General features: G+C 55.2%; 1 protein-coding gene across 2 annotated transcripts; it reads left to right on the forward strand.

Annotated features, from left to right (window-relative positions):
• The first annotated feature begins 5437 nt into the window (after positions 1-5437).
• On the forward strand, positions 5438-23927 carry Csnk1g2 (casein kinase 1 gamma 2). Of its 2 annotated transcripts, XM_027419330.2 has the most exons (12): positions 5438-5578; positions 16824-17251; positions 20924-20964; positions 21049-21118; positions 21217-21365; positions 21455-21689; positions 21765-21850; positions 21934-22018; positions 22130-22278; positions 22718-22801; positions 22898-23004; positions 23213-23927. In XM_027419330.2, exons 2-12 carry the CDS (start codon positions 17065-17067, stop codon positions 23265-23267), a joined length of 1248 nt encoding a protein of 415 aa, XP_027275131.1. In that variant the 5' UTR covers positions 5438-5578; positions 16824-17064; the 3' UTR covers positions 23268-23927. The 2 variants fall into 2 exon arrangements, with proteins under 2 accessions (XP_027275131.1, XP_027275132.1); XM_027419331.2 differs by lacking the exon at positions 22718-22801.
• The last annotated feature ends 1303 nt before the right edge of the window (positions 23928-25230 follow it).

Genomic DNA, 25230 nt, shown 5'->3' on the forward strand with positions numbered 1-25230 from the left:
CTGCACACCTTCCCAGGGGTTAGCCTGGACTCTAGTCCCTGGAGCAATGTCAAGAAAACAACAGTGTATGTCTTCCAAGGCGTGTTCCTGCTTGATGACCCAGACTGTCCTATCCCCTCAGAGGGAAACTACCAGGCTTGGTGGGCCAGACTGGGCACACTGCCACTCCAGGTGAGGAAGCTGTACGGAACTGGGGCCTCTGTGAATACCAGTGCAGGATGTGGGCAGCTGTCACTTGCTTGGCGTCCTCCACCTTCCTGCCTCCTGTGACTGCTGAGGGAGGGCTGCTGGTACCGCACAGCATGTGACTCAGTCACCTGTTCTGCTGAGACTTTCTCATTGCAGACATCACAACCTCAAACCTGGGCTGGGGCTCAATTGGGTAGTGGCCACCTCACCCCTACCTGATAACATAGGTCAGGAGTTACATAGAGTTCTAGATCATCCTTTGCTACATACGGGGGTTTGAGGTCAGCATGGACTGCATGAGATTCTGTCTTTAAGAAAAAATTTCTTAGCTGTGTGGTGGCGCACGCCTTTAGTCCCAGCACTGGGGAGGCAGAGGCAGATGGATCTCTGTGAGTTCGAGACCAGCCTGTTCTACCGAGCGAGTTCCAGGACAGCCTCCAAAGCTACACAGAGAAACCCTGTCTCAAAAAACCAAAACAATAATAATAGTAATAATATAATGTACAAATATTTCAACATCCACTGAGCATGACAGGGTACCACCTATTAACCCAGCATCCACGGGGATTGTCAACTCAGTACTACAGAGAGGGTCCCAGGCCACTGTGGGTTACACAGTGAGACTGTGTCTCAAAATAGTAATCCAAACCAATGAAAACAAAACTACCCAATGAAGAGGAGGCAAAGGGAAGAAAAACAAATCTTTCTGAGCTGCTCTGTGTAGCCCTGGCTGTCCAGGAATTCACTCTGTAGACCAGGATGGCCTTGAGCTCTCAGAGATGGGATTAAAGGCATGTACCACCATTTCCTGGAGTCTTTGTTTGTGAAACAGTCTCTATCCCAGGCTAACCTCCTCCTTTGTGCTGAGATGACAGGTACTAGCTCACAGCCTCTGGCCCCAACTTAAAAGTATACAAAGACTCTGGGCTACTCTTCCATCATTCAGGGGAGGATCTGATTAGATCATGTTGGGCCAATCAGCTGGCAGGCTGGTCCTAGGGTCCAGGAGCGGAATGTCCCAGGGTTCACCTCACCATCCCTTTCTTTCTTCCTGCTGCCCGCTGACCCTTGCAGGAGAAAGAACTGCGACTTCACCCCATCTCTTTCCTTCCCCACTCAACCTGAGTTCAGAACCATACACCCCACCCACCCCCGTGCAGCACTGAAACTGATGTGAGATGCGGACATTGGGAGGTTAGCAGCATGGGAACAGGGTGGCAGCACAGTGGTCAGTGAGTGCATTGTCTTTCTCTACCTCTCAGTGTCCCTATGAGAACATCAAAGGGTCTCCCCAGCATCAATCAGGTGACCTGGGCTGCTCAAGGCACTTCCGACTGTGGAGAAGAGGACAGTGGAAATGACTCTCTCCATGATGCCTGGGCCAACGGTAGGCAAGTCTTCCTACAGTTCCAAATCCACATGTCTCACACTATCAGCAGAAGGCACGTGTCCTTAAAGCCTCTGCCCTCAACAACTTTGGAGGACTCTGGGGATGGTTGTCTATGACGGCCAGCTAGCAAGTCTCTGTCATTCTCTAATCATTAACTCAGGTAGGATTTTATCCTTCTCAAGAACTCTGATGCAGCCAGGCGGTGGTGGCGCTTGCCTTTAATCCCAGCACTTGGGAGGCAGAGGCAGGTGGATCTCTGTGAGTTGGAGACCAGCCTGGTCTACAAGAGCTAGTTCCAGGACAGCCTGCAAAGCCACAGAGAAACCCTGTCTCAACACTGCCCCCCCCCCAAAAAAACTCTGACGCTTTTGACCACTTGTAGCTTTGCCAGCTTAAAGCAACAACCAAAGCAACAACTGTCACAAAACAGATTTCAGGAACAGGTGTTTTTAGGGTTTATCTATGTGAAGATAAGAAAGTGTAAGATATATGAAGGTCTGTGGATAAATGCCAGTTATGAAGGTCTAAGATGGTAACATAAGATATATGAATGCAAGTTATGAAGGTCTGAGGATAAAAAGGATTAAGTGATGATTTAAAAAAGTGACTTGAAACTTTCAAAAGAATGAAACATGTTCCAGATTTTTCTCTCTCTTGTTATGCTACTGTTCATAGTCTTAACATTGATTAATAAAGTTCTGATAAGCTACTAGTCCAACTCTGACAAAACACTAAACTATTCCACTATACGATAACTGCAAGGTCAAAATTGAGGTGCTTTTCATTGTGCTAAAGAATCTGTCAGTTTTGCCGGGCGTTGGTAGCGCACGCCTTTAATCCCAGCACTCGGGAGGCAGAGGCAGGCGGATCTCTGTGAGTTCGAGAACAGCCTGGTCTACAAGAGCTAGTTCCAGGACAGTCTCCAAAGCCACAGAGAAACCCTGTCTCGAAAAAAACCAAAAAAAAAAAAAAAATCTGTCAGTTTTAAGTGTTAATGCTTTCAGCCAAATCATTTCTGACTTGAATACACTGGCAATTCTACAATGCAAATTTCAGTACAGATCAGTAACAATGGAAATCCTAACGTGTCTAAAATTTATGTTTTCAGAAACTCAAAGGATTCTTGTATGTTCCAGGGAGCCGAATTGGACCCACCCAAACAGATCAGATTCACTCCAGATAAATATCATTCAACAACCTTTCTCTGGTCCTGAGACTCCCTTCCCTCATATTGGGACTCCTTCAGGAGCCCGTCCCTCATTTTACGATCCTCCTCCCCTCAAGTACCAGGACCTAAGAAAAAAATTTTTCCTAAACTTAACCTTGTCCTGTGCTCTGCCAACATATTGCCAGGTCTAAGAGGTGCCAGAGTTCCATACAGCCTGGACTTTGATGTTACAAGCAGCTACCCCAGGATATGGCAGTACCCCAACCTTCTCAGGTCCCCCCAAAGATGGTGGACACTGCCCATGTCAGCAGGAATTCGTCTTGAGAACTCCATGTCCTTAGTCCCTAACCTGCCAAGCCTAACTCCTCAGTTTTTAATAATAAAGTTGAGAATGTAAAGATTCAGGCATTATGCCTATCACCTGGCAGAATGCACTCAGGCAGTACCCTGGTCAGCATGCCAGTGTAAAAGACCCTTTAAAAGACAGACACCCCCACCCCCCACCCCCCACCCGCTGGAGAAATGGCTCAGAGGTTAAGAGCACTGACTGTTCTTCCAGAGGTCCTGAGTTCAATTCCCAGCAACCACATGGTGGCTCACAACCATCTGTAATGGGATCTGGTGCCCTCTTCTGGTGTGCAGATATACATGGAAGCAGAATGTTGTATGCATAATAAATAAAATCTTTAAAAAAAAAAAGACAGACCCCCTCATTATGTTCTCTTTCCCACTATTCTACCTGGGGCAGTCTCCCTCTTCTCTTCTGTCCTCTGTGACTCTGTGTCTCTACCTCTTTTCTCTTCCTAACCCCTCTCTCCCCTTTCTAATAAAACTTCTCACTTAAGCTCTGTCTGCCTGGTGTGTTTGTACCTCCGCCTTGGTCACCCTTGCCAGCCACGGAATCCGCCAAGGTTCCCCTTGTGCTTTATCCTAACACCTACTGTGTGCACAGGCTCCCAGAAGAACACTGAGGGTAGAGATATGGTTCATCACACCACAGCTCAGGAGAGACTCGTACTGCAGCCAGAATGAAGTCATCCTCACTTCTTGTTTTTTCTTCTAAGAGGGAAGCAGCATACAGTCGTGAAAAAGAGACTGGGATCAGGGCTCCCAGCATCTGGCCTCACCAGCGGCCATCTGGTAAAAGTAATCACCCTCAGCACTTTACCATCGGTGGTGTCATCTGAAACTTGGATGCCCTCCCCCAGGACTGAGGACTTCCTGGGCAGTCCACCCACCGCGTTAGCCTCGGAGGCTCTCTGATGATTTGTGTCCAGATGTATCTCCACCAGGGAAGCAGCAGGGTTCATGGGAGCCGCCTCCTTCCAGGCAGGGCCCCTGCTCTGCAGCGCCTCCGGGCTTACGCGCAGAGGGAGAGACACAGCAATGCATGAACAAGCACTTTGACAGCTGCACCGACGGACTGGCAGCTGGGAGCAGAGCCTCCTGCCGGCGGGCCCCAGATGACCTGCTGCAGGACTGGGACCCCAGAGGCTCAGGCACTTGGGGATGTCTGTCATGAGAAAGAACGAGGAGAAAAACCAAGGCCTTGCCTGCCATCCTAGCAGCTGGAGGCTGAGACAGGAAGGATTCCCTAAGAGTAAGGGTAACAGTCTGAGCTACATAGCGAGTCTCAAAAATAAATAAACAAATAAACTCAAAAATCAAAAATTTTAAGAACTAACACCGAGCCGGGCGTGGTGGCGCACGTCTTTAATCCCAGCAGAGGCAGGCGGATGTCTGTGAGTTCAAAGCCACCCTGGTCTACAAAGCGAGTTCCAGGACAGCCAGGGTTACAGAGAGATTCTCTCTTGAAAACCAAAATAAAAAAAAACGATTGAGACAAACAGCCCTTACTCTGATCATTTGCCGGTAGCTAAATAAACAATTTTCTGCGGTGCGGAGCATTAATTTTAGAATACTATTTTCTTTTATGGAAGTAACTTCCGGGTCCAGCGCCACGACCAGGAAAACCCCGCCCCTAGATACCGCCCACCGTGACGTTAGGTGGTGAGACAATGACGTCACAGACACGAGTTGGCGCTGCTGGAACCGCCACGCGTCTCTATGGCAACGAAAGGCGAGGCCCGGCGGATTCCGTAAGCCCCGCCCCCACAAGGGTGGGGCTGCTGATGGTACTATTCACAGCGCAGGTACGCTCCGGAGTACGCAAAGCGCGGTAGCCGTAGTGAGGAACCGCCCCTTACCCACAAGAGCCGTCGCAAAGCGGCGCGTCCGCCACTCGGCCCGCCCCCGCGTCATGGTAAAGCTCCGCCCTACCAACAGACCACTCCCCCACCGCAAAGCCCCTCCCCTACCTTGTGGTTAAAGTTCCGCGCTCACCTTCAAGCCACGCCCCCGAAGTGTCGTAAAGCTTCGCGCCTGCCGTCAAGCCGCAACCCGGTCGCCGTAAAGCTCCGCGTACTCGTCAGAGACTCTGCCCACATTGTCCTAAAGACACGTTCCGTGCCCCAAGGCCACGCCCCGCGCTACCGTTAAGCGACGCCCCTTCCGGAAGACCACGCCCCGCGCTATGACGTAAGCAACGCGCACGCCTCCTGCAGCTCGGTCGCGCCTGCGCAGTAGCGCGCAGCCGCCGCCCCCCGCTGGCCGACGCTGGCGGCGTAAGGCGCGCGGGGGCTCCGCGGAGCGGGCGCGGCGGAGCGGCGGAGCCCGGCCCTCTCCGCCGAACATGCCGAGGCCGGCCCCGGCTGCGCGGGAGCCGGATCGGGGGCCCGAGCCGGAGCGCGAACGTGCGCGGGGCCCGGAGCGGGGGACGCCGCGCTGCTGAGCTCGGCCGCCGCCGCCCGCGGGCCCCAGGCGGGGCGCAGGTAACGTTGCGCGCGCACGGCCGGCCGCGCCCCACCCCCGCGGCGCCGCGACTCTGTGACCCTCACTGACCCCAGATGACCTCATCTCCTCACCGGGGCCATCGTCCCCACCCTGCGGTTCCCGACTGGTGCTGTGCACCTCGCGACCCCAACTTCCGGCCACCCTGCCTCAGTATCCCTCTCTGACTCCCCCTTTGATCTGTCTCTCTGATCCCTGAGTTCCCATGTCTACTGTTTCCCAGGTGTTGAACTCACCTGCGACACCCAGGCGCCCCCACTTCCGGTCAACCTCTTCCCGGGACTCCCCCATTCTGCTTCAGTGTCCCCTACACTCTGACCTCACCCCTGTTCCCGCGCTCTGACGCCCAATTTCCTGTGTCTTCTCCCAGGTGCTCAGACCATCTGCAAACCCCACGTTTTCTCCGTGTCCCCCAATGTCCCTTTCTTGTTCCCAGACCTTTCCACCTGATCTCCGGTCCTCCTGCCTTCTGGGCCTGGCTCCTTGTCCCGCCACTCTCCTAGCCCTTGTGGTCCTGATGGTTTGTGTGGAGAGAATAGCTGGGGGGGGGGGGTTGGGGACAGGGACACAGGGTCCTGTTTAGGTGGAGGGGGAACCTGTTGCAGGGAGCTGCTTGGGAACTCTGCGCTCAGCTGCCTGCGCCCTCCCCCTTCCGCTCTGGCCACCGCTTTGTTTTCCGGAAACACACGGATCAAAGAGGGAGGGGTGAGATGTCTGAGCAGGCTGCTGGATCCCCTGCCTGTCCCTCTTTGCCCCAACTTTCTCAGAAGGAGATGGGAACAGAGAGGATGCCTGCAAGGGGGGGGGGGATTTACTGTGCAACCTGGGCCAGAACCAGCTTCTAGGTTGTGGCAGCTGGTTTTCATCTTGGTGGCCTTCCGGATGGCAGTTTGCAGGAAGCAGCCTGGGGGTTGGTGTGTAGGTGGAGGCAGGGAGACTTGTCTGTCCTTTCTGAGCTGCAGTCTGCTCACCCAGCCTGTGCCTCAGGGCTCTGGAGGCTGATGGGGTCTTCCTCCAGGAGCTGCAGTTGGTGCCTGTGGCTTGGGGACTCTGGGAGCTGGTGGGTGGAAGACACAAAAGCCTTGTTGGTATAGGAGAAACCCAGATGCCCATTGGGACAGTGCTGACCAGGCAGGAGGTGTGGGGGTGGACACAGTTTGGGCTCCTTGTGTGCGCTGGGGGCTTTGCTCTGGTGTAGGGAAGGATGTTGCATGCGGGTTTGTAAGAGGGAGGTGTGCGGTTGTATGGTGCTGGATGGTGGGTTTCCCAGGAGATGACAGACATGCAATGCCTACCATGGGTCTCCAGGGCCTGGACGAACTCTGTTCAGTCCCCACCCTCCCCACTAAGGCTGAGCTTTCCTGGGAGCCAGCAGGAAAGAAACCCGAGGGACTAACCCAGAGGGGGGGGAACCCCTGGGGAGGGCCAGATCTAGGGATTCTGAAGCCAACTGGCAAGTGGCGTGGCATGAGATTCAGAGTCTGTGCACAGGTTTGCCTGCAGCACTGCTCTGATGTGCCTTTGTGTCGCTGGACCTACTGAAAGGAGAGGTGGCCTTTTGTCTGCTGTGATTTTACCTTGGGATGGTCCTTGGGCTCCAAGCATGTCCCAGAGACCAGGCTGCCCATGCTGTCCACAGTGTGAAACCCAGTGTGGACTTCTTTGAATTATTTGTGACTTCTCTCTAATTGTATAGTAATCACCTCTTGCAGAAGGAAGTAGGTGAGGTTCTTGGTGATGGAGCCTCTTCAACATTCCCATCCCAGCTCTGGGGAAGCCAGGGTGCCAGTTTGTGAATTGGGACAGGCATGTGGCATACCAGATAAACGCAGGGGACCACTGTGTTCTGGGGAGCTTAGGAATGAGGGATGCTCGTCCAAGACGTAGGCCCTGGGATGTGAACCCACACGCCAGGCAGGACAAGAGCTGGCTGTGGAATAGGTGGTGGTGATTCTGTATGTGACTTCCACAAGCAGCAGCCAGCATCCTTTCTGCAAGGGGCTGGAGACATGGAGGTGCAGCCCTTAGAGTGGGGACCAGGTGGGGAGGAAAAGCAGGGCTGTGGAGTCCTGTTGTGCCTGAGTGCCATGCAGTGTGGCCTTTGGTGTCTAGATGGTATGGGACAGGTCGATGGCTTTATTGTTATCTGGGGGACAGTTGGGGCCACTTGAAGGAGGCCCTAGCCCATAGTCTTGTAGCTGGGTAATGGCAGGAAGTGGCTGGGGCTTCAGCAAGGTTTGCCTGCACATCTGATGTCCGCTGGCTTAGTAGTCATGCTCTTGCTGGACCCAGACCTTGTCCTTGTAGTCTAGGCATCAGCTTGCCAGTCAGTGCCACAGGCAGTCTCTTTCTGAGAGCCTGCTGGTCGCTGGCACAGTCCTCAGCATCCAGCTCTCCACACTCAGCTGAGAATTGATGGGCTGCGAGGACCCCAAATCTGGGTTCTGTGGGGCTTGTGTGGTATGATATCCAGGAGGTGGTCATAGCCTCTTTTATAGAGGAGACGGTCTGCTTGGTGTAGGAGGGTCGGGTGTGTAACAGCCTGGTGTTAGTGACCCCAGGGGCAGAGGAGATGCGGGATGAATCCAGGAGGGCTGTGCTCTGAGGAAGCCCCTGTCTTGCATGGCCCCATGGGTTGGAAGGACACACCTGTGCCTTTGGTATCCTATCCACTCCCTGTGACCTCTGCAACTTCCAAAGGCTGGGCAGCAGCACCTGTGTGGGGACTGCTCAGACCTCGATGAGTCAAGGTTGTCCCCATCCTGGTCCCAAGGAGGTGTAAGTCACTCTGGAGGCACAAAACGGGGGCTTGACCTCAAGGTGTGGTGAGTCACCCAGAACGCATAGCAGTCAAAAAGCCAAGCCTGGAGCATCTCTGTGAGTTGGAGGCCAGTCTGGTCTACAGAGTGGGTTCCAGGACAGCCAAGACTACATAGAGAAACCCTGTCTCAAAAAACAGCAGGGTGGTGGTGTCGTGTGCCTTTATTCCTAGCACTTGGGAGGCAGAGGTAATGGATCTCTGTTGTGTTCGACACCAGCCTGGTCTACAGAGCCAATTCCAGGACAGCTTCAAAGCTACAGAGAAACAAAGACAAAAAGTTGAGCCTGGGAGCCACATGTCCCCTCTCTGGCCCCATGTCCATGTCAGCTGTCCCCAATGAATCCTCCACAGTGTTTCCTCTGAGCTAGCCTCCTGCCCACAGCCCTGCCCCTCGGGACAGCTCAGCGCCATGAGGCTGAGACAGACTGAGGTCACATCCTGTTAAATGGCAGATCTTTTGGAGCTCTCTGACACAGGTCAGGATCTAGTGGCAGCATGCAGCCTCACAAGTCTTCAGTCAAAGCCAGGGACAAGGTTGTCCCAGCAGCAGGACACAATCTAGGGGACAATAGGGCACTTGGTCTGGCTGTGCCTGAGGCCACTGACTCCCTAGAGACCCCGAGGGCATGCCACACCTGGCTGGACCCAAGGGGGAAGAAACCCCCATCTTGCTTTTTGGAGGGGGCCGAGTTCGAGACAGAGTTTCTCTGTGTAACAGTCCTGGCTGTGCTGGAACTCACTTTTGTAGACAGGCTGGCCTCAAACTCACTGAGATCCTTCTGCCTCTACCTCCTAAGTTTTTTTGTTTTTGTTTTGTTTTTGTTTTTTTTAATTTTAGATTTAGTGTCAGGGTCACCATGCCTGGATCCTTCTATATTCTCGAAGTATTGTATTTCACGTGTGTACATGTGAGTGGGTGGCACATGCCATTGTGTACATATGGAGGTCAGGTGGCACCTTGGAGTTAGTTCTCTTCTAGAACTTTTAGTTTTCCCTGGCTGTCTTGGAGTTTGCTATGTAGACCAGGCTGGTCTGCTTCCACATTGATACAGTTTCCAGAGATCAAGCTCAGGATGTCAGGCTCCCACCAACCTCTTTACACACTGAGACATCTTATCAGCCCCCCCCCCCTTTTGAGATAGGGTCGCCACTCTGTAGCCAAGGCTGGCCATAAACTCTTGCCTCCCCACTTCCTGAATGCTGGGACATAGGTTTGTGGCACAACACCCAACGAAATGGACATTGACCCCTGCTGTATAGGTTTTTGAGGCAGTAGCCCAGGTAGCCTAGGCCTGTCCTCGGTGGCTGAGAATGGCCTTGAGCCATTGGTTTATAGGATTTTGCTCTGTGCATGTTCTCCTGGGGTTACAGTGGGAAAGATTGGGGGCACCTCTGGGGCAGCTGAAGGGACCCCTACCTCAGGCTTAGGCCTGTAAGAGTCTTCAGGTTGGGGGTCAGGGATGGGAAACGGGACAACAGGGCAGGCTGGGATCTGGGTGGTTGGGTCCCACAGAGCTGGCAAGTGGCTTGTAGCCCCAGGTGCTGGCCTGTTATCTCCTGTTCACTGTGTCTGTGGCTTGTGCTTCCTGTGGGGGCACACCCCTGTGGGCTCCTGGGAAATCTGCATTCTGCCCTTAGCTGTTAACTGGAACCTCCAGAAGAGTCATGGCCTGGGCAGGGCTACCCGGGCAGACTGCCCCTTCACGGTGGGTGGCTGTGTGCGGTGAGCCTGTGCTTCACCTGGTACTGGGCCCTCCACATGCTATCTGAGGTGCCTCCTGGACAACTATCCCCTAAGAATTAAGGTTTGTGGTCTCTTCCAATTTTGGGCTCACAGCTGTCTTCCCCACACTTAGGACAGTGAGGTAGGAGGATCAAAGCCAGCTTGGGTAAAAGTGCTGGGTGAAGCATTGGCCAAGCTCAGGTCCCCAGCACTCATTTAGATGCTGAGTGGAGCATAGTGGCCACCTGGTTCCAGGGCCGGGGAGAGGGGCCAAGTACTCACACTGAGCTGGCTGTGGGTTCAGGTGACAGATACAGCCTCAACATAAGGTAGATAGCGAGTTATCTATCCAGGAAGACACTCACACATGCACATAGCACAGTCCACCCTGGCCCTGGGCCTGTAAATGCAGTCCGGGAGGATGGAGGCAGGATTGCTGCAAGCTCAAGACCATCCTTGAGAATCACCCATTAGCGTTTTTGGGACCATTCCTGGTGACACAGAATTCCCAGGATCTCCTGAGTTGTCCTTTGTTATGTGGGACTGGGCTGAGCCCACTGGAGCTGGTGGTCTACACAATCATTTTGCTCTAAGTGGTGCTCCTGTCCACGTTATCACACATACTGTGGAAAGCATAGGAAGGCAGATGGCGCCACTGCAGTAGACCATGATCAGTGCCTGTGTGCAGACTCGGTACCTGGCCATGTCCTTTTACTTGTGCGCGGTGATGCCAGCTTCATGAATTTCCACAGGTGTGGGTGCTGAGCAGTGCCCATGGCCTCTACTCACTTCATGCTGGGGCTCCCCTACTGGTAATGGTTACTCCACGGCCCATGTTCTAAGAGCAGAGTTGCCCTCCTTAAAACCTGGGTCGCCAACCTTCATGGCGGCCCACAGGATTGCAGAGGGTACAAGATCCTCTGTCTCAAAAACTGATGCCATCTGCTCTCTAGTGGAGGGCACTCTGTTCTGGCTGGTGACTAGGGGAGGAGGCCGAGTCCTCCCTGCCCGTCTTAGTCTCCAGCCTGCTCTGTAGTTCATGCTGTAGAGATGTTTGGGTGTCAGAGGCACATAGTGGCTCTGCTGTGTGGCGTGCACACTAGTTGTCCAGCCCATCAGCACCCATCTTCCCTCCTGTGTGCGCCTGGTGTCAGGCTTCTGGGCTTCAGCATCCCATAGGTCTGTGTGCTGTCCTGTATCCAGCGCTAGGCCCAGGTGTAGTGTTTGAGCGCTATGGACACTGCGGCTCATGTGGCTGAGGCTGGGGTTGGCCATCTGTTCTGAAGTCTGTTGATGGGTCCCCCAGATGGTCCTAGACCCTCACTGGCACACACAGAGGTCTTCCCATTGCTGTGATCCAGAGTCTCAGCTCTTTTCTGGGGCTTGTCAGCCCAGCTGTTGGTGAGCCCCCAACACTAACCATGGCTGTGCATCCATACCCAGCAGAGCCCAGCCTCACTGCTACATAGACGTGCTCCCACTACTGCAGTGCTCACCCACCCACCCATCCCCAGCCATCCCCTGCACCTTTGGAGGCAGTGACGCATGACCAGGAGCAAGTAAGTTATGGTGACATCTGAGGTGCCTTTCTCCAAAGATAAGGTACTAAGAAAGTCTCCTGGCCTTTGTGTGGGCCTTTGTAGGAGTTCCAAGCCACCCCCACACCCATTGCCATTAGCCTTATGGGGCAGGCATGTACCTCTTTTGATCATCAACTTTATGTGTAGCCCACTGGACAGATGGCAACAGCCCTTGCTGGTCAGGCTCCGTTCCTATCTTGGTTTGAACCCCAAGTTTCTCCAGTGGTCTTCCAGGACTCTTAGTGCTGAGGGGAGTCCTGGTGTGGCACAGCCTGGGTCTTCAATAGATAAGAAAAAGTCCATGTTGGGCAGTCACTCAGGAGTAGTAGCTCTGGGGCTACAGCCAGATCCCCACCCACTGCAGGGCTCCCATGGTGGGTATTATCCTTGCTTGTCTTCTCAAGGGGGTACCAGGTCTAGCCTGGGAACTGCCAGTGACGTCAGCCAGGGACTGTGACATCACTGAGTGGAGATGTGGAGAAGGAGCTTGGGGGCCTTCAGCAGGGAGCAGCCAGGGCCCCAGCAAGATGGGGGACCCCAAAAAGAACAGGGCAGGTGCGTGCTGGGGCCTTGCAAGGAGGGGTGTCTGGTGGGAGTCCAGCCTGCTGTCAGCCAGCTCCCTAAGTGAGCACCCTATAGCTGGCTCCTCGGCCTATCCTTGCCCAGGCCAGACCAGCATTTCCCCTGGGCCTGGACTCACCCTGGGGACAGCCTGGGCTCTGGGCCTTGTGGGTCAGGCCAAGGAGGGTTTATTTAGGGCCAGGAAGGCCTGCCTGCCTTCCAAGTAGTCTTATTTTTAGCTGCAAGCTTCAGCCAGGGCCAGGACTAGTGGCATTTCCCCAGGTCACTACACATACTCAGGTGTGCCTGAGACACCACAGCTGCTTGTCACCAAGGTTGTATGTTTCACACACAGCCATCTGGTGGTTTCCTCACTCTCTTGGACACCACAGACTGCCACATAGCCCACGTCTGTGTAGCTCTTCTTGTGAGTGAGGGGTAGTGGGGGATTGGTCCGTGCCGTGGGGCGGTAATGTCCTCAGGTCACCCCCACCATCCCTGCAGTGTGGCCCCATCTCATGCCAGCTTTCAGGGCCTCCAGGACTTGTCCACCTCCCCGGGCCCAGTGGCACTGACATAAGAAAGGCGGTGGCAGTTGTGTCCCCAGCTGAACTCTAGGATGCATAGGGACAGCAGATGGACAGGTGACTCTCTAGTGTCACATTGCTGCCAAGTCCACTCAGGATGTGGGCAGCATACTCACTGGTCCAGGAGTGCCATAGATCAGGGCACAGCATCGTAGTGGGGCCTGCTTCCTCCTTAGCCTGCCTGCTTTGAGCCTGCCAGTGGTTGGTGTCCTAGACAGGCTGCTTCTGTCCCCTCCCTTGCCATCGCTCCTGCCCAGCTGTGCAGATACGCCATCCCCTCTGCACATCCTAGCAGGACTGAGCCTCCAGAACAGACCATATGCTGCTTGTTGCTGCTGCCTGTGGCAGTTGCTGTGTGCCACCTGGGTCTTTTCCCTCCACACACTGTAGATGGGCTACGGGGCCAGGGCTCCACATTGCGCTTAGGGGCCTCATGAGGGGTCACAAGTTTGCAGCGGTCCGACCATGCTGAGGAAGACACAGCAGCCTGTCCCTGTCTCCTCAGAGTCCTTGCATTTGTCATAGCCAAGTGTCCATCCTCTAGGTTCCCCTGATGTCACTTCCCCTGCTCACTGTTGCCTGCTCCAGGCATGCAGCCCTCCCACACAGATGAGCCCCATTGTGGGACTTAACCTAACCTCTGCAGGAAAGGACAGCAGGGTGGAGAGAGCACACCAGCCTCCCCAACTGGGTCACATGGCCGCCACCTCTTGTTAATTGCAGAGGAGGTACACTTGGGGACACCTGACTCCCCAGGCTGATCTCACAGCTGTCAGGGATGTCCTGTCTGGGGACTTGTGGAATGTGGAGGTCTGTAACAGGACAAGTGCTGGGAAGAGCTGGCTCTCTGTAGCCATGTGACCCTTTCTAAATACCCCTTCCTGGTGTGAGTGCATCACAGGTAGAGCCCTGGACTTTGTCACTGGACCATCCCTCTCTATTTGTGTGCTGTTTTTTACATTTTTATTGTATGTCCTTAGCATGTGTTTATAGGAGGAGTGTGTACATGCTATCCCATGTGTTAATGTCCTTCCCCAGGGATCCCAGGGTCATTAGCCTCAGCATCAGGCACCCTTGCCCATTTGTTGACTGATGTTTTTGAGAACAGGGTCTCATGTAGCCCAGACTGGCCTTGAACTCCTAACCCTCCTGCACATTGAGGTGAGGGCATGCACCTTCATATCTGGTTTGTTTTAGGGACGGCCCCACAGCTTCCTGCATGCTAGGTGAGCACTCTGCCCACTGAGCCACTGTCAGCCCTATAAATGCTTCCTAATGGGAAGGAAATCCCACCAATGAAGTAGCCATGGACTTCATGGTGACCGTAGGTGTGGACACAGCCTCTGGATGGAATTGCCTAGGTGTGGCCCTTGCTGGGCGAGAGTGAAAAGTAGATACTTGCTTTGTGTGCAGAATCTTCACCAGGCTCATCTGGCCCTGGGACAGTCTCTGCCAATCTCCTGCCCCTGCCCCTGCCCCTGCCCCTGCCCCTGCCCCTGCCCCTGCCCCTGAAGGTACATGGGTCCTGGAGTGATCCTTAGCCACACCTTCCCCTCACCATCTTTGAGGCCCATGGTGCTGGTACCTTACGGTGCTATTCTTGTGGGCACTCCTTCCAATGCCTCCCCGCTGTGCTGCTGTTAATTCACCGCCCAGTAAGGAGAGGGGGACAGGAGGGGCCCAGCCTGTTGAGCCTTCTGCAAAGGGGCCCAGCCTGTTGAGCCTTCTGCAAAGCCTCCAAGAGCTTCTCCTCCAGGGTGCTGAGCTTTTGTGGGTGTCCTAGGTGGGGTGCAGGTCCTTGGTGGCCTGTGGTGTAGCTGTCCACATTGTGGTGACCTATGTGGGCTGCTGTGAGCCACTGTAGGAGTATTTTGGGGATCTGGGCTCCAGCCCTGTGGGACCCCACAGTGTGAATCTGAGCTAGGAGGGGCCCCCCACTCCTGTTTTTTCAGTGGTCCCCTTTATCTTGAGGAGAGGTCCCTGTTGCATACCCAAGAGGGAGATTGGACATTTCCACTGGGGAGCCAGACTGACTGCCCAGGGTTCCCTTATGCCCCCAGTGAGGAGAGCCATGGCGTGGGACACTGTCAGTGAGTGTACAGGATGCTGGTGTGGTCTCTGTACCTCGCTGCATTAGTGGCTGGCTCCTAAGCACTACCCAGCAGAACAGTGTAGAAATAGGACTCGGCAAGCAAACCTGTGAATCATTGCCTGGAGATGGGATGCTAGGGGGCTGAGCTGGGAAGCAGGCTGGCAGCCTCTCCAAATGTGCCCCCAAGAACACACATGGCCTGGTGAGTGAGAATGCCCTTGCATGGCTGGCTGTGGTAGCATACACTTGTGAACTCAGCTGAAAGTCTAAGGCAGGAGAACCCTGTCTCAAAAACAAAACCCAAGGCCTGGGCAGATGGCTTCATTGGTAAAGTGCTTGTCTTGAAAGTGTGGAGATCTGGGTGTAACCCAGCATTCAACGTAAGAAGCAAGTGTGGCAGCCACATCTCCAATTCCAGCACTAAGGAGGCAGAGGCTGGCAGGTCTATGAGATTGAGGGCAGCCTGGGCTACCCAGCGAGGTGCAGACAGTAGGACTCCTGAGACCTGTTCAGAGAAAAACCCTCACTGAAAACAGTGGTCACACATGGGCACACAGACACTGTGCCTTACCCACAGGTGACACCAGAATGCAGATAAGAGCCCAAGTGTATACAGGTGGACAGTGAGGTCACAGCAGTTCTGTAAGGGTCAGACAGGTGGGAAGAAGTTGCATCCAGACATTCTGCGTTCCTGCAGGTCGTAGAATCTAGGTGTGAGAAGCCTACCATGACTTCCATTGGGGCTGTGTTCTTGGCCTAGCTTTCATGAGACCCTGCACTGTGTGACACTTTCACTGTCCTGGTCATGGGCCAGAAATGATCCCAGCTGTAGCAGGTGCCACAGTGCCTACCCCTACCCCCCCTTGTCGTAACCCCTTGTGCCTGCAGAGGTTTGGCATAGCCTAGAGGTAGGAACCCCCCTTGTCGTAACCCCTTGTGCCTGCAGAGGTTTGGCATAGCCTAGAGGTAGGCTCCAGTCAGGCTGGGCTGTGTGTGCTCCAAGCCTCCCCTGTTCATCATCACCATCTCTGTCCTGACTTCTGTGACCCAGGAGTGAGTGCCTGTTCTTGGGCACTTCCAGAAGCTGGCCGAGCCGGCCTATGTGGATGGCCTGGCAACCTGGAAAGACAGCCACAGCTTTGGGGCTGTGACTGTGGGTGCAGGGGTGGGCACCCAGGGCCCTACCATGCTCTCCCTGTTCAGCCAGCCCTGCATGCTGTGTCTTGCTGCCATGGCTGCCTGCATGGTTGGAGTCCCTTCACCTACCCTCTTAGGTCCAGTGTGGCTCCTGACTATATGGACACCATCTGCTCTGCCATCTGTCACTTTCCTTGTCCTGGCAGCCCCTGTTGTCTTCTGGCCTGTGGGTCACCTGTTTGTTTTTTTCGGGAAAGGGTTTCTTTGTAGCTTTGGAGGCTGTCCTGGAACTTGCTTTGTAGACCAGACTGGCCTTGGACTCACCGAGATCCACCTACCTCTGCTTCCCCAGTGCTGGGATTAAAGGCATGCGCCACCATCACCTAGCAGTGGGTCACCTCTTATCCTGGATCTGGCTTTCCTTTCTTGCTTTAGATTCCCAAGGGGCTTGTGCCGCTTGATGGCACAGTCATTGTGGCAAGTAGGGCACATGACTACACCAGTCTCTAACTCTGTCAGCCTCTCCCTGGTCACACCACAGTAACCTTTGCTGTGATCTCTGACCTCTATCAGGGTCAGCAGGGCATGTGTGTTTCCCTCAGAGACAGATGTCCCTCCCTCCCAGGAGAGCTCTTGTTCACACCTTCAAAGGTCTTTGTGGAGCAGCCCAGCTAGGACCATATCAGCCACTCTGTCTGCTAACCTGTGCCTCTGTTTCTTCACAGCTGGGCACCACGAGATTTAAGGCGGTGGGACCTATTGGTAGAATGTCTTCTCTCCCTGCAAGCGACCCTGAGGCCACCAAGATGAGCACCGAGGCCCCACCTGCGAGTGTGCCCGGGTGTCAATAACCAGGAGCCGAGGGGCCACCGGGCGCAATGGTGTACTAGGCTGGGCTCGAGCTCAGATTTCACACTCGGATCTCACGGCAGAGTCACCGTGGAGAGGCCAGGGTACCACAAACTTATGGATTTTGACAAGAAAGGAGGGAAGGGGGAGTTGGAGGAGGGCCGGAGAATGTCCAAGACTGGCACCAGCCGGAGCAGCCACGGCGTCCGCGGCTCGGGGACCAGCTCAGGGGTCCTGATGGTGGGCCCCAACTTCCGAGTCGGTAAGAAGATAGGCTGTGGGAACTTCGGAGAGCTTCGCCTAGGTGAGTTTGCGTACACTGTCTCCAGTCCTTTACTAGTGTCCTCAGAAGGGAGGAAGGGCCCTGGCTTTGTGGTGGGTAACCTGCAGTGGCAGAGAAAGAGGCTTAGTGATGGTGTCATAGCTTCCCTTCCCTGGCCTCTGAACTGCAGAGCCCAGCACCTATTCCAGTGGCTCATGTCACCATTCAGGCTCTGGCAGACCTGGTCCACAGGGCATGGTGCAGAGCCCTGGGGTGCCCCTCTAGATTGCAGCAGTGCTGCAAAGGTCCCCCTAAGTGTCACATCCGAGTAGAGTTGTGGGAGACCTATGTGCAGGAGCTTGTCCCCATCCAATTCCGTAAGAAAGAGAAGGGACTGGAGAGATGGCTCAGGCTCAGAGGGTGAGAGCGCTGGCTGCTCTTCCAGAGGACCTATATTCAAATTCCCAGCACCCCACATGGAAGCTCCTGACTGTCTATGACTCCAGTTTTAGGGGACCTCTAACATTGTCACACAGACATGCATGCAGGGAAAACACCAATGCACATTAAATAAATACATTTTTAAAAACATAATAAAATGGGCAGTCTTGTGCTAGACACATCACATCAGGCAGCGCAGGTCCTTAGACCTCCACCTGGAAAGCAGTGCCTGGGGAACAGATGGACCCTACCTCAAAGGCAGATAGCTGAGGGCCTCGAACCCAGTGGGCCTGTGTGGGCCTTACCAGACCTGTTACCCCTCCACTTCTGACCCACCTTCCAGGTGACAGTTCCCATCAAGTCAGTCTGGTGGACACTGAGGGGACAGTCATGAGTTATGTCATGAGCTCATTCAGCCCTCCGTCTCCTGTAGGAAGGTAGTGTTGGTTTTTGCACTCACTGGCTGTGCAAGGCCAGCTTGAGACCCCATCCTGGTGGGATGCCTGCAGGTCTGCTCTCTGTGGCCTCAGCCTGAGCCTTCTGACTGCAGTCTGCAACCTCAGGTGTCTCCCGAGGCCCAGCTGAAAATGCTTTCTCCACCATGATGCAGAGACATCAGACTGCAGACCTGAATCCACTGCCACACGTGTGGGCAAGCATGAGCGCATGCATGCAGGTGCACGTGGCCAGCAGCACTTTAGGTCTCCTGTCCTCAGGCAGTTGGGATCCTGTAGAGATCTGTATAGGGGGCTTGGGCAGAGCAAGTCCCAAAATGGTTTCCATTGCACCCCGTGTGGGAGCTTGTGTGTTGGATTCTGGGCTTATGTTCTGGGATGGTTGGTGTTCCCTGTTCTGGATGCAACCAGCTTGTGCACTTTGACCTCTGTTGGAGTACAGGGCCGGCCTCCTCACTACTGGCTGCTCAGGTGCCCATTGGCTGTTTACACCTTGAATACAGGTTAGGATGTGGCTCGGTGGTGATGTGTGCTTAGTGTAAGCCAGCCCCCTTCCCACCCCAGCTCTAATATAACAATATAACCCTGAGAATACTGAGGCAGGAGACTCCCTAAGTTGCAGGTTACCCCGGGCTACAAAGTGAGAAATTGTCTCCCTCCCCCTGCCCACAAAGTGAGAAAAGGCTTTGAAGGTGACGGCTTCCCTGGTGAGAATGGGGTGCCTCTTGCCTGAGCCCTCACCTCCTTCAGGGGTGGACTTACTCCTGGCCCCTTCTTCCTTATTCCAAGAGGTCTGCTTATCTGGCCTGGGGCTACTGAGCTCCTTGGATCTGTAGAGATAATTGTTCATTAAATGGGAAAATTGAAGCCCTTATGTCTGTGCAACTTTCTTCCTCTTACAGGGCCAAATTCCTGCCCCCACCCCCCACTTTTCTTTTTAAGACAGGGTCCCACTGTGTGTCACTTGGTCACTATGTAGACCAAGCTAGCCAGATCTCAGTGAAACACCTGGGATTAAGTGTGTACCACCACTCCTAGCCTCCCCCCCCCCATGCATTTTGTTTGTTTGTTTTTCGAGACAGGGTTTCTCTGTGGCTTTGGAGCCTATCCTGGCACTCGCTCTGTAGACCAGGCTGGTCTACAGAGATCCACCTGTCTCTGCCTCCCGAGTGCTGGGATTAAAGGCGTGCACCACCAATGCCCGGTGCACTTTTTTTTTTTTTTTAAGATTTAAAAAACTTTGTTTTATGTGTATGGGTGTTTGTCTTTATGAGTAGGGACGCTGGAAGAGGGCATTACACCCCGTAGAGTTAAAGGGACAGCTGAGAGACCCCTTGTAGATGTCAGCCCTGGGCCCTGTACCCGGATCCATCTCCCCAACCACTCCCACTTTTAAGGGAAAGTGTTGTGTATATCCCTGCAGAGGTCAGAGGCAACTGTGGATTGTTGGAGCCTGAATTCAGGTTGTCAGCTTGCATGCCAAGCAGCGCTCCACACTGAGCCTCTTAGCTCCTTGTTGGCTGGCCTCCAGGTGCTGCCTCACACTGAGATGGAGGGCTCACTTGCACACTGGGCTCAGAATGTCCACGCCCCACATAACTGGGGTGTCTACAACTTAAGCCTGTGTGGGACTGACATCCACCAGGACCTTTATTAGTGCCTGTCATGTGCATAGTCCTGGGTCCCCAGGGGCTTGGCTTAGGGCCAGCAGAGAGGGTCAGGGCTGGGTCAGCGGAAGCCCCAGGGGAATGGCCACAGAAGATAAGTGACCCTGAGGTGGTTAAAGTTGGAGACATGTGCTCATGGGAAGGTGTTGACAGTCGCAGCTGATGAGACTGGAATCCGCTCAGCGGAGCCCGACTTCCCAGCAAGTGAGAGCCATGGTTCTGTAGAGGCACAGTCCAGGGGAACTTGGGCACCCTTACACAGACCCTCCCTAGTGACAGCTGACCTAGCATAAAGCAGGCCCCGCCTCCCTGCAAGGCTATTGTGAGGTAGAGGGGTGGAGACCAGACCGATGGAGACTCGGACCATCTGTGAAGAAACTCCATGGCATTGCACCTCACACAACCTGGGGTGCTCTGGTGGGTCACAGGAGATGCCAAGCTATCACTGCCAAAGGGAGACAGCTAGAGGCAGGCCCTGAGCTGGCCTGGGTCAGTAGACCAGCCACATGCTGATGGCAAGGGCTTGGTAGCTCATGGGTGATGGAGAGGTCCAGGAAAAAGCCAGGGAGTGGGCATCCCTGCTGGGTGGCTGGGGATCAGGACAGAGGGCTGTGTCACAGCTGATGGCTGGCTGTGACTGGGAGCAGAGGCTCTGGCAGCTGCTAAGGCAGTTTGGACCCAGCCTGACCTTGCTGTGCCACTATGGTAGGGGCAGGAACATGTTTTCTCTTCAGGGCTGGCAGGTGCAGCCACAGGGGTGTATGTGGCCCTGGAGGTGGCCTTTGTGATTAGTGATGCTGAGGTAAACTGGAGACTGGGAAGCTGGGGTATGGCAGATGTGAACCCTGCAGGAGAGGCAGATTGTGTGGAACTGCTGGATACCTCGGGGTGGGATCAAAGGCCTGAGCGCCACCTCCACTCAAGCAGCCATCTTGGTAGTAGGTGTGGTTTTGTGAGGCTGCCTCCAATGCGAGGAGGGGCTCTGTCGGACCTGCTGGGGCCCAAGGGAGCCCTCTCCCCATGACTGCATACAGTAAGGAGATTCCTGGGCAGCTGGGAGGGGTGCCTCAGGCTGCTGCGTCCGTGGAACGTGGGCGGGATGGGCTCAGTAGCCCACAATCCTGATGCTCTGTCTGTCACCCCTCCCCCAGGAAAGAACCTGTATACAAACGAGTACGTGGCTATCAAGCTGGTGAGTGTTGCCCTGCCCTGCCCTGCCCCACCGTGCACCCCAGGCCCAGGAGGAGGGCTCGGGTAACAGTCCCCTGTCCCGCAGGAGCCCATCAAGTCCCGGGCCCCGCAGCTGCATCTGGAGTACCGCTTCTACAAGCAACTTAGCACCGCAGGTGAGGCGGGGACGCGAGGCATGTCCACCGGTGAGGCGGGCACGGGGTGTGGTGCGGGCAGGGGTTCCAGGCGTCCAGCACACGTGTTTCCTCCACAGAGGGCGTCCCTCAGGTCTACTACTTCGGCCCGTGCGGAAAGTACAATGCCATGGTGCTGGAGCTGCTGGGCCCCAGCCTGGAGGACCTGTTCGACCTGTGCGACCGCACCTTCACACTGAAGACAGTGCTGATGATCGCCATCCAGCTGGTGCGGCCTGGGGGGCGGCCTGGGGGGCGGCCTGGGGGGCGGCGGGGTGGGGAGGGGCCCGGGCGCTGAACCCCGAAACGGCCGCGCAGATCACGCGCATGGAGTATGTGCATACGAAGAGTCTCATCTACCGCGATGTGAAGCCCGAGAACTTCCTGGTCGGGCGGCCGGGCAGCAAACGTCAGCATGCCATCCACATCATCGACTTCGGGCTGGCCAAGGAGTACATCGACCCCGAGACCAAGAAGCACATCCCGTACCGCGAGCACAAGAGCCTGACGGGCACGGCGCGCTACATGAGCATCAACACACACCTGGGCAAGGGTGAGCGGCGGGGGGAGGGGGGACATGGGGCGGGGAAGGGGGGACCCGGTGGCTGAGCCCGCGCTGTCCCCGCAGAGCAGAGCCGCAGGGACGACCTGGAGGCGCTGGGCCACATGTTCATGTACTTCCTGCGCGGCAGCCTGCCTTGGCAAGGGCTCAAGGTAGGTGGGGCGAGGCGTGGACCGCGAGCGGGCGGGCGAGCGAGCGAGCGAGCACTGACCCTAACCGAGCTCACGTCCTGCAGGCCGACACGCTGAAGGAGCGCTACCAGAAGATCGGTGACACCAAGCGCGCCACGCCCATTGAGGCACTGTGTGAGAGCTTTCCGGGTGAGGAGCCCGTGGCCAAGCCGTGTAGCCACATCTTTCTCTCCCCTCTCTCTCTCTCTCCCCTCTCTGTCTCTCTGCTGTCCCGTGACCACACCCTGGTCCTTTTTGCAGAGGAGATGGCCACCTATTTGCGCTATGTACGGCGCCTGGACTTCTTCGAGAAGCCAGACTATGACTACCTGAGGAAGCTCTTCACCGACCTCTTCGACCGCAGCGGCTATGTGTTCGACTACGAGTACGACTGGGCCGGGAAGCCCCTGGTATGTGCAGGTGATGTGAGAGAACCCATGGTTAGAACTTGCGTGAGGGGTGCAAGTGTGGAGCCCCGCAGGTGGGGGTATGGAGGGGGAGAGCCCGGCAGGTGAGGGTGTGGAGGGGGAGAGAGCCCCGCAGGTGGGGTGTTGAAGGGGAGAGCCCGGCAGGTGGGGTGCACCAGGTAGGCATCTCCATAGGTGATGCCATCTACGCAGTGGGTATCCGTGCAAGTGAAGAGGTACCCCAGAATGAAAGCCCACTAGTTGAAGGGGTGCAGGTGGAGATCCCCGCAGGTGAAGCGGTACAGGTGCACCCCACCCCATAGGGGCAGTGGGCCCGAGCCTCAGTGGGAGGGGCCATCGTCCAGAGGGCTCGGGTCAGGAACTGTCCTGGGGCTGCAGCGGCGCCTGCGGCTCCATCCGGTCCTGACATCTGCTCTCACAGCCGACTCCAATCGGCACCGTCCACACTGATGTGCCCTCCCAGGCACCACATCGAGACAAAGCCCAGCCCCACTGCAAAAACCAGGTGAGGGGGGCCGCTAGTCCTGGAGGGGATGGGACCTGTGACACACCTGACATAAAGCAAGCAGGGGTGCTAGCCTGACGCCCGCTGTCCTCCCAGGCACTGAACTCCACTAATGGAGAGCTGAACACAGATGACCCCACCGCTGGCCACTCCAACGCCCCCATTGCGGCCCCTGCAGAAGTAGAGGTGGCAGATGAAACCAAGTAAGGCCCAGGCTCTTCGTGCAGTGAGCCTGCCCATGCTGGTCACCATCACCCCTTCACCGCCCTTGTCACCCACTTTATCCTTGCCCTGTGTCACCTTCTACCCTGTCACCACTCCTCATGTCACCATTCCGCACTGTCATCACTCCCCTGTCACCTTTTAACCCCCATGTCGATGCCCCGTGTCAACTCCGTGTGTCACCCACAGGTGCTGCTGCTTCTTCAAGAGGAGAAAGAGAAAATCCCTGCAGCGGCACAAGTGACAAGTGACGGGGAAGGTCCCCAGGCGGGCGTCCCGGAGGCTGGCAGTGTCCTCGGGGGCGTGGGGCTCCTTGGCCCAACTTCAGGCACCATCTTCCAGGACTTGGGGTCACTTCCTTCACACAGGACTTTGGCGGAAATCTCTAAGCCCCTGTCTCGTCCCCTTTGAGAGCATTAACTATTTAAAACCAGGACAGAAACGTCCCGCCGTCCCCGCTGCGCCCCTGTTAGCTCATAAAGTCCAGCTTGTCCCCTCGATCCAAAGGCCATTTTCTCGAGGGGGGCAGGCCCGGGGCATGGGTGTCACATGGGAAGGCCACCAGGCCTCGGCCACCGAAAGGGGAGGCCTGTGCCATACCACAGTGCTGCACCAAAGCCGGGGCGGAGCGCGGGATGCTCACCACAGAGCCAGGGCGCCCGTGACCCATGCGTGTCCCTGTGTGCTAGGCCCATGGGATAGAATCGCCTTAATGCCCGACCTGGGGCAGTGGAAAGGCGGTCCCCACGGGAGGGCCAGGCTGTGGTCTCGGGAGCCGAGTTCTTGCTTTACAACATGTACAGAAATGAACTTATGTTTCTCCGGCGCTTCCTTGAAGCCATAGAGTTTAGAGGCTTTTTTAAAAAAATAAAAAAAATAAAAAATAAAAGAAAATGAAACCATCCCTGAGCATGAGTCTGATCTTTGCAGTCCATAGGAGATTACAGCATATGGACAGGAGGAACCCAGCTGGCTCACTGGAGTCCTGGAGGAGCTGGGCACTCGCTGATCTGGGAAAGATGGAAGCGGCTGGTAAATTGAGGGGGGGGGAGGCTGCTGTTCCAAACCTGAGGGACCCGGCAGTCCCCAAGAAGGTGGACAGGTCTGGGTGGACCAATAGTCCCTCTGAGAACAGCACCTGCAGGGCTGCAAACAGCCATTGCAGACAGAAGCCCACTTCAGGTCGGGGACCATGCCCTGAGGGGCTGGAACAGGCAGCCACCATGTTGCAGATCTGCAGGCTGGAAGGGACTGTTAGATCCATAAGGCCCAGCACTGGGACCCAGGAAAGCAGATGTAAGCGGTGCTAAGGTGCCTGATGCCTACTGCGACCTTGCCCTTGCATTACTGGAGACAGGTCCCAGGCATCACCCTGTGTGAAATAAAAAAGGGTGAAGGTAAGAACCAAGACAAGAAAATAAGAAAGGGCAGAGAGGTCTAGAACTGCAGCCACACCCAGAACCCAAATCCTCACTCAGAACCTTGTGACCAGCTCCTGGGAACCCAGCATCAGCTCCCAGCCTCCACAGACACCACACAGCACTCACACCCACAATACAGCACACACAGTACACAGCACACACGATACACACAATACACACAGCACACATACCCACAATACACACAGCACACACACACACACAATACACACAGCACACACAATACAGCACACACAATACACAATAAACACAGCACACCACACAATAAACACAGCACACACACAGCACACACATATACACACAGCACACACACAGCACACAACACACACACACACACACACACACACACACACACACACACACACACACACACACACATATATATATATATATATATATATATATTTGGTTTTCTGAGACATTTTCTCTGTAGCTTTGGAGGCTGTCTTGGAACTTGCTCTGTAGACCAGGCTGGTCTCAAACTCACAGAGATGCTCTTGCCTCTGCCTCCCAAGTGCTGGGATTAAAGGCATGTGCCACCACATAAATCTTTTTTTACACAATGATTTTATGTGTATGGGTATCTTACATGTAATGCACCAGGAAGCCAGAACAGGGCATTGGATCTTCTGAGACTGGAGTTACAGGTGTGAGCTGCCATCTGGATGCTGGGTTTTGAACCTGCATCCTCTGGAAGAGCAGCCAGTGCTCTTAATTACTGAGCCATCTCCCCAGTCCACAAATATAAATCTTAAGAAACAAACAAAA

This window comes from Cricetulus griseus, chromosome 5 (genome assembly GCF_003668045.3).
Source record: "Cricetulus griseus strain 17A/GY chromosome 5, alternate assembly CriGri-PICRH-1.0, whole genome shotgun sequence".
Lineage (NCBI taxonomy): Eukaryota > Metazoa > Chordata > Mammalia > Rodentia > Cricetidae > Cricetulus > Cricetulus griseus.

What these genes read in the sequence shown, in the direction of transcription:
- Csnk1g2 (XM_027419330.2), top strand. Translation starts at nt 17,065, where the DNA reads ATGGATTTTGACAAGAAAGGAGGGAAGGGGGAGTTGGAGGAGGGCCGG. An exon ending in ACTGTGTGAGAGCTTTCCGG is followed by an intron (nt 22,019 to 22,129) that starts GTGAGGAGCCCG and finishes TCCTTTTTGCAG; the next exon opens with AGGAGATGGCCACCTATTTG. An exon ending in GAGGTGGCAGATGAAACCAA is followed by an intron (nt 23,005 to 23,212) that starts GTAAGGCCCAGG and finishes TGTCACCCACAG; the next exon opens with GTGCTGCTGCTTCTTCAAGA.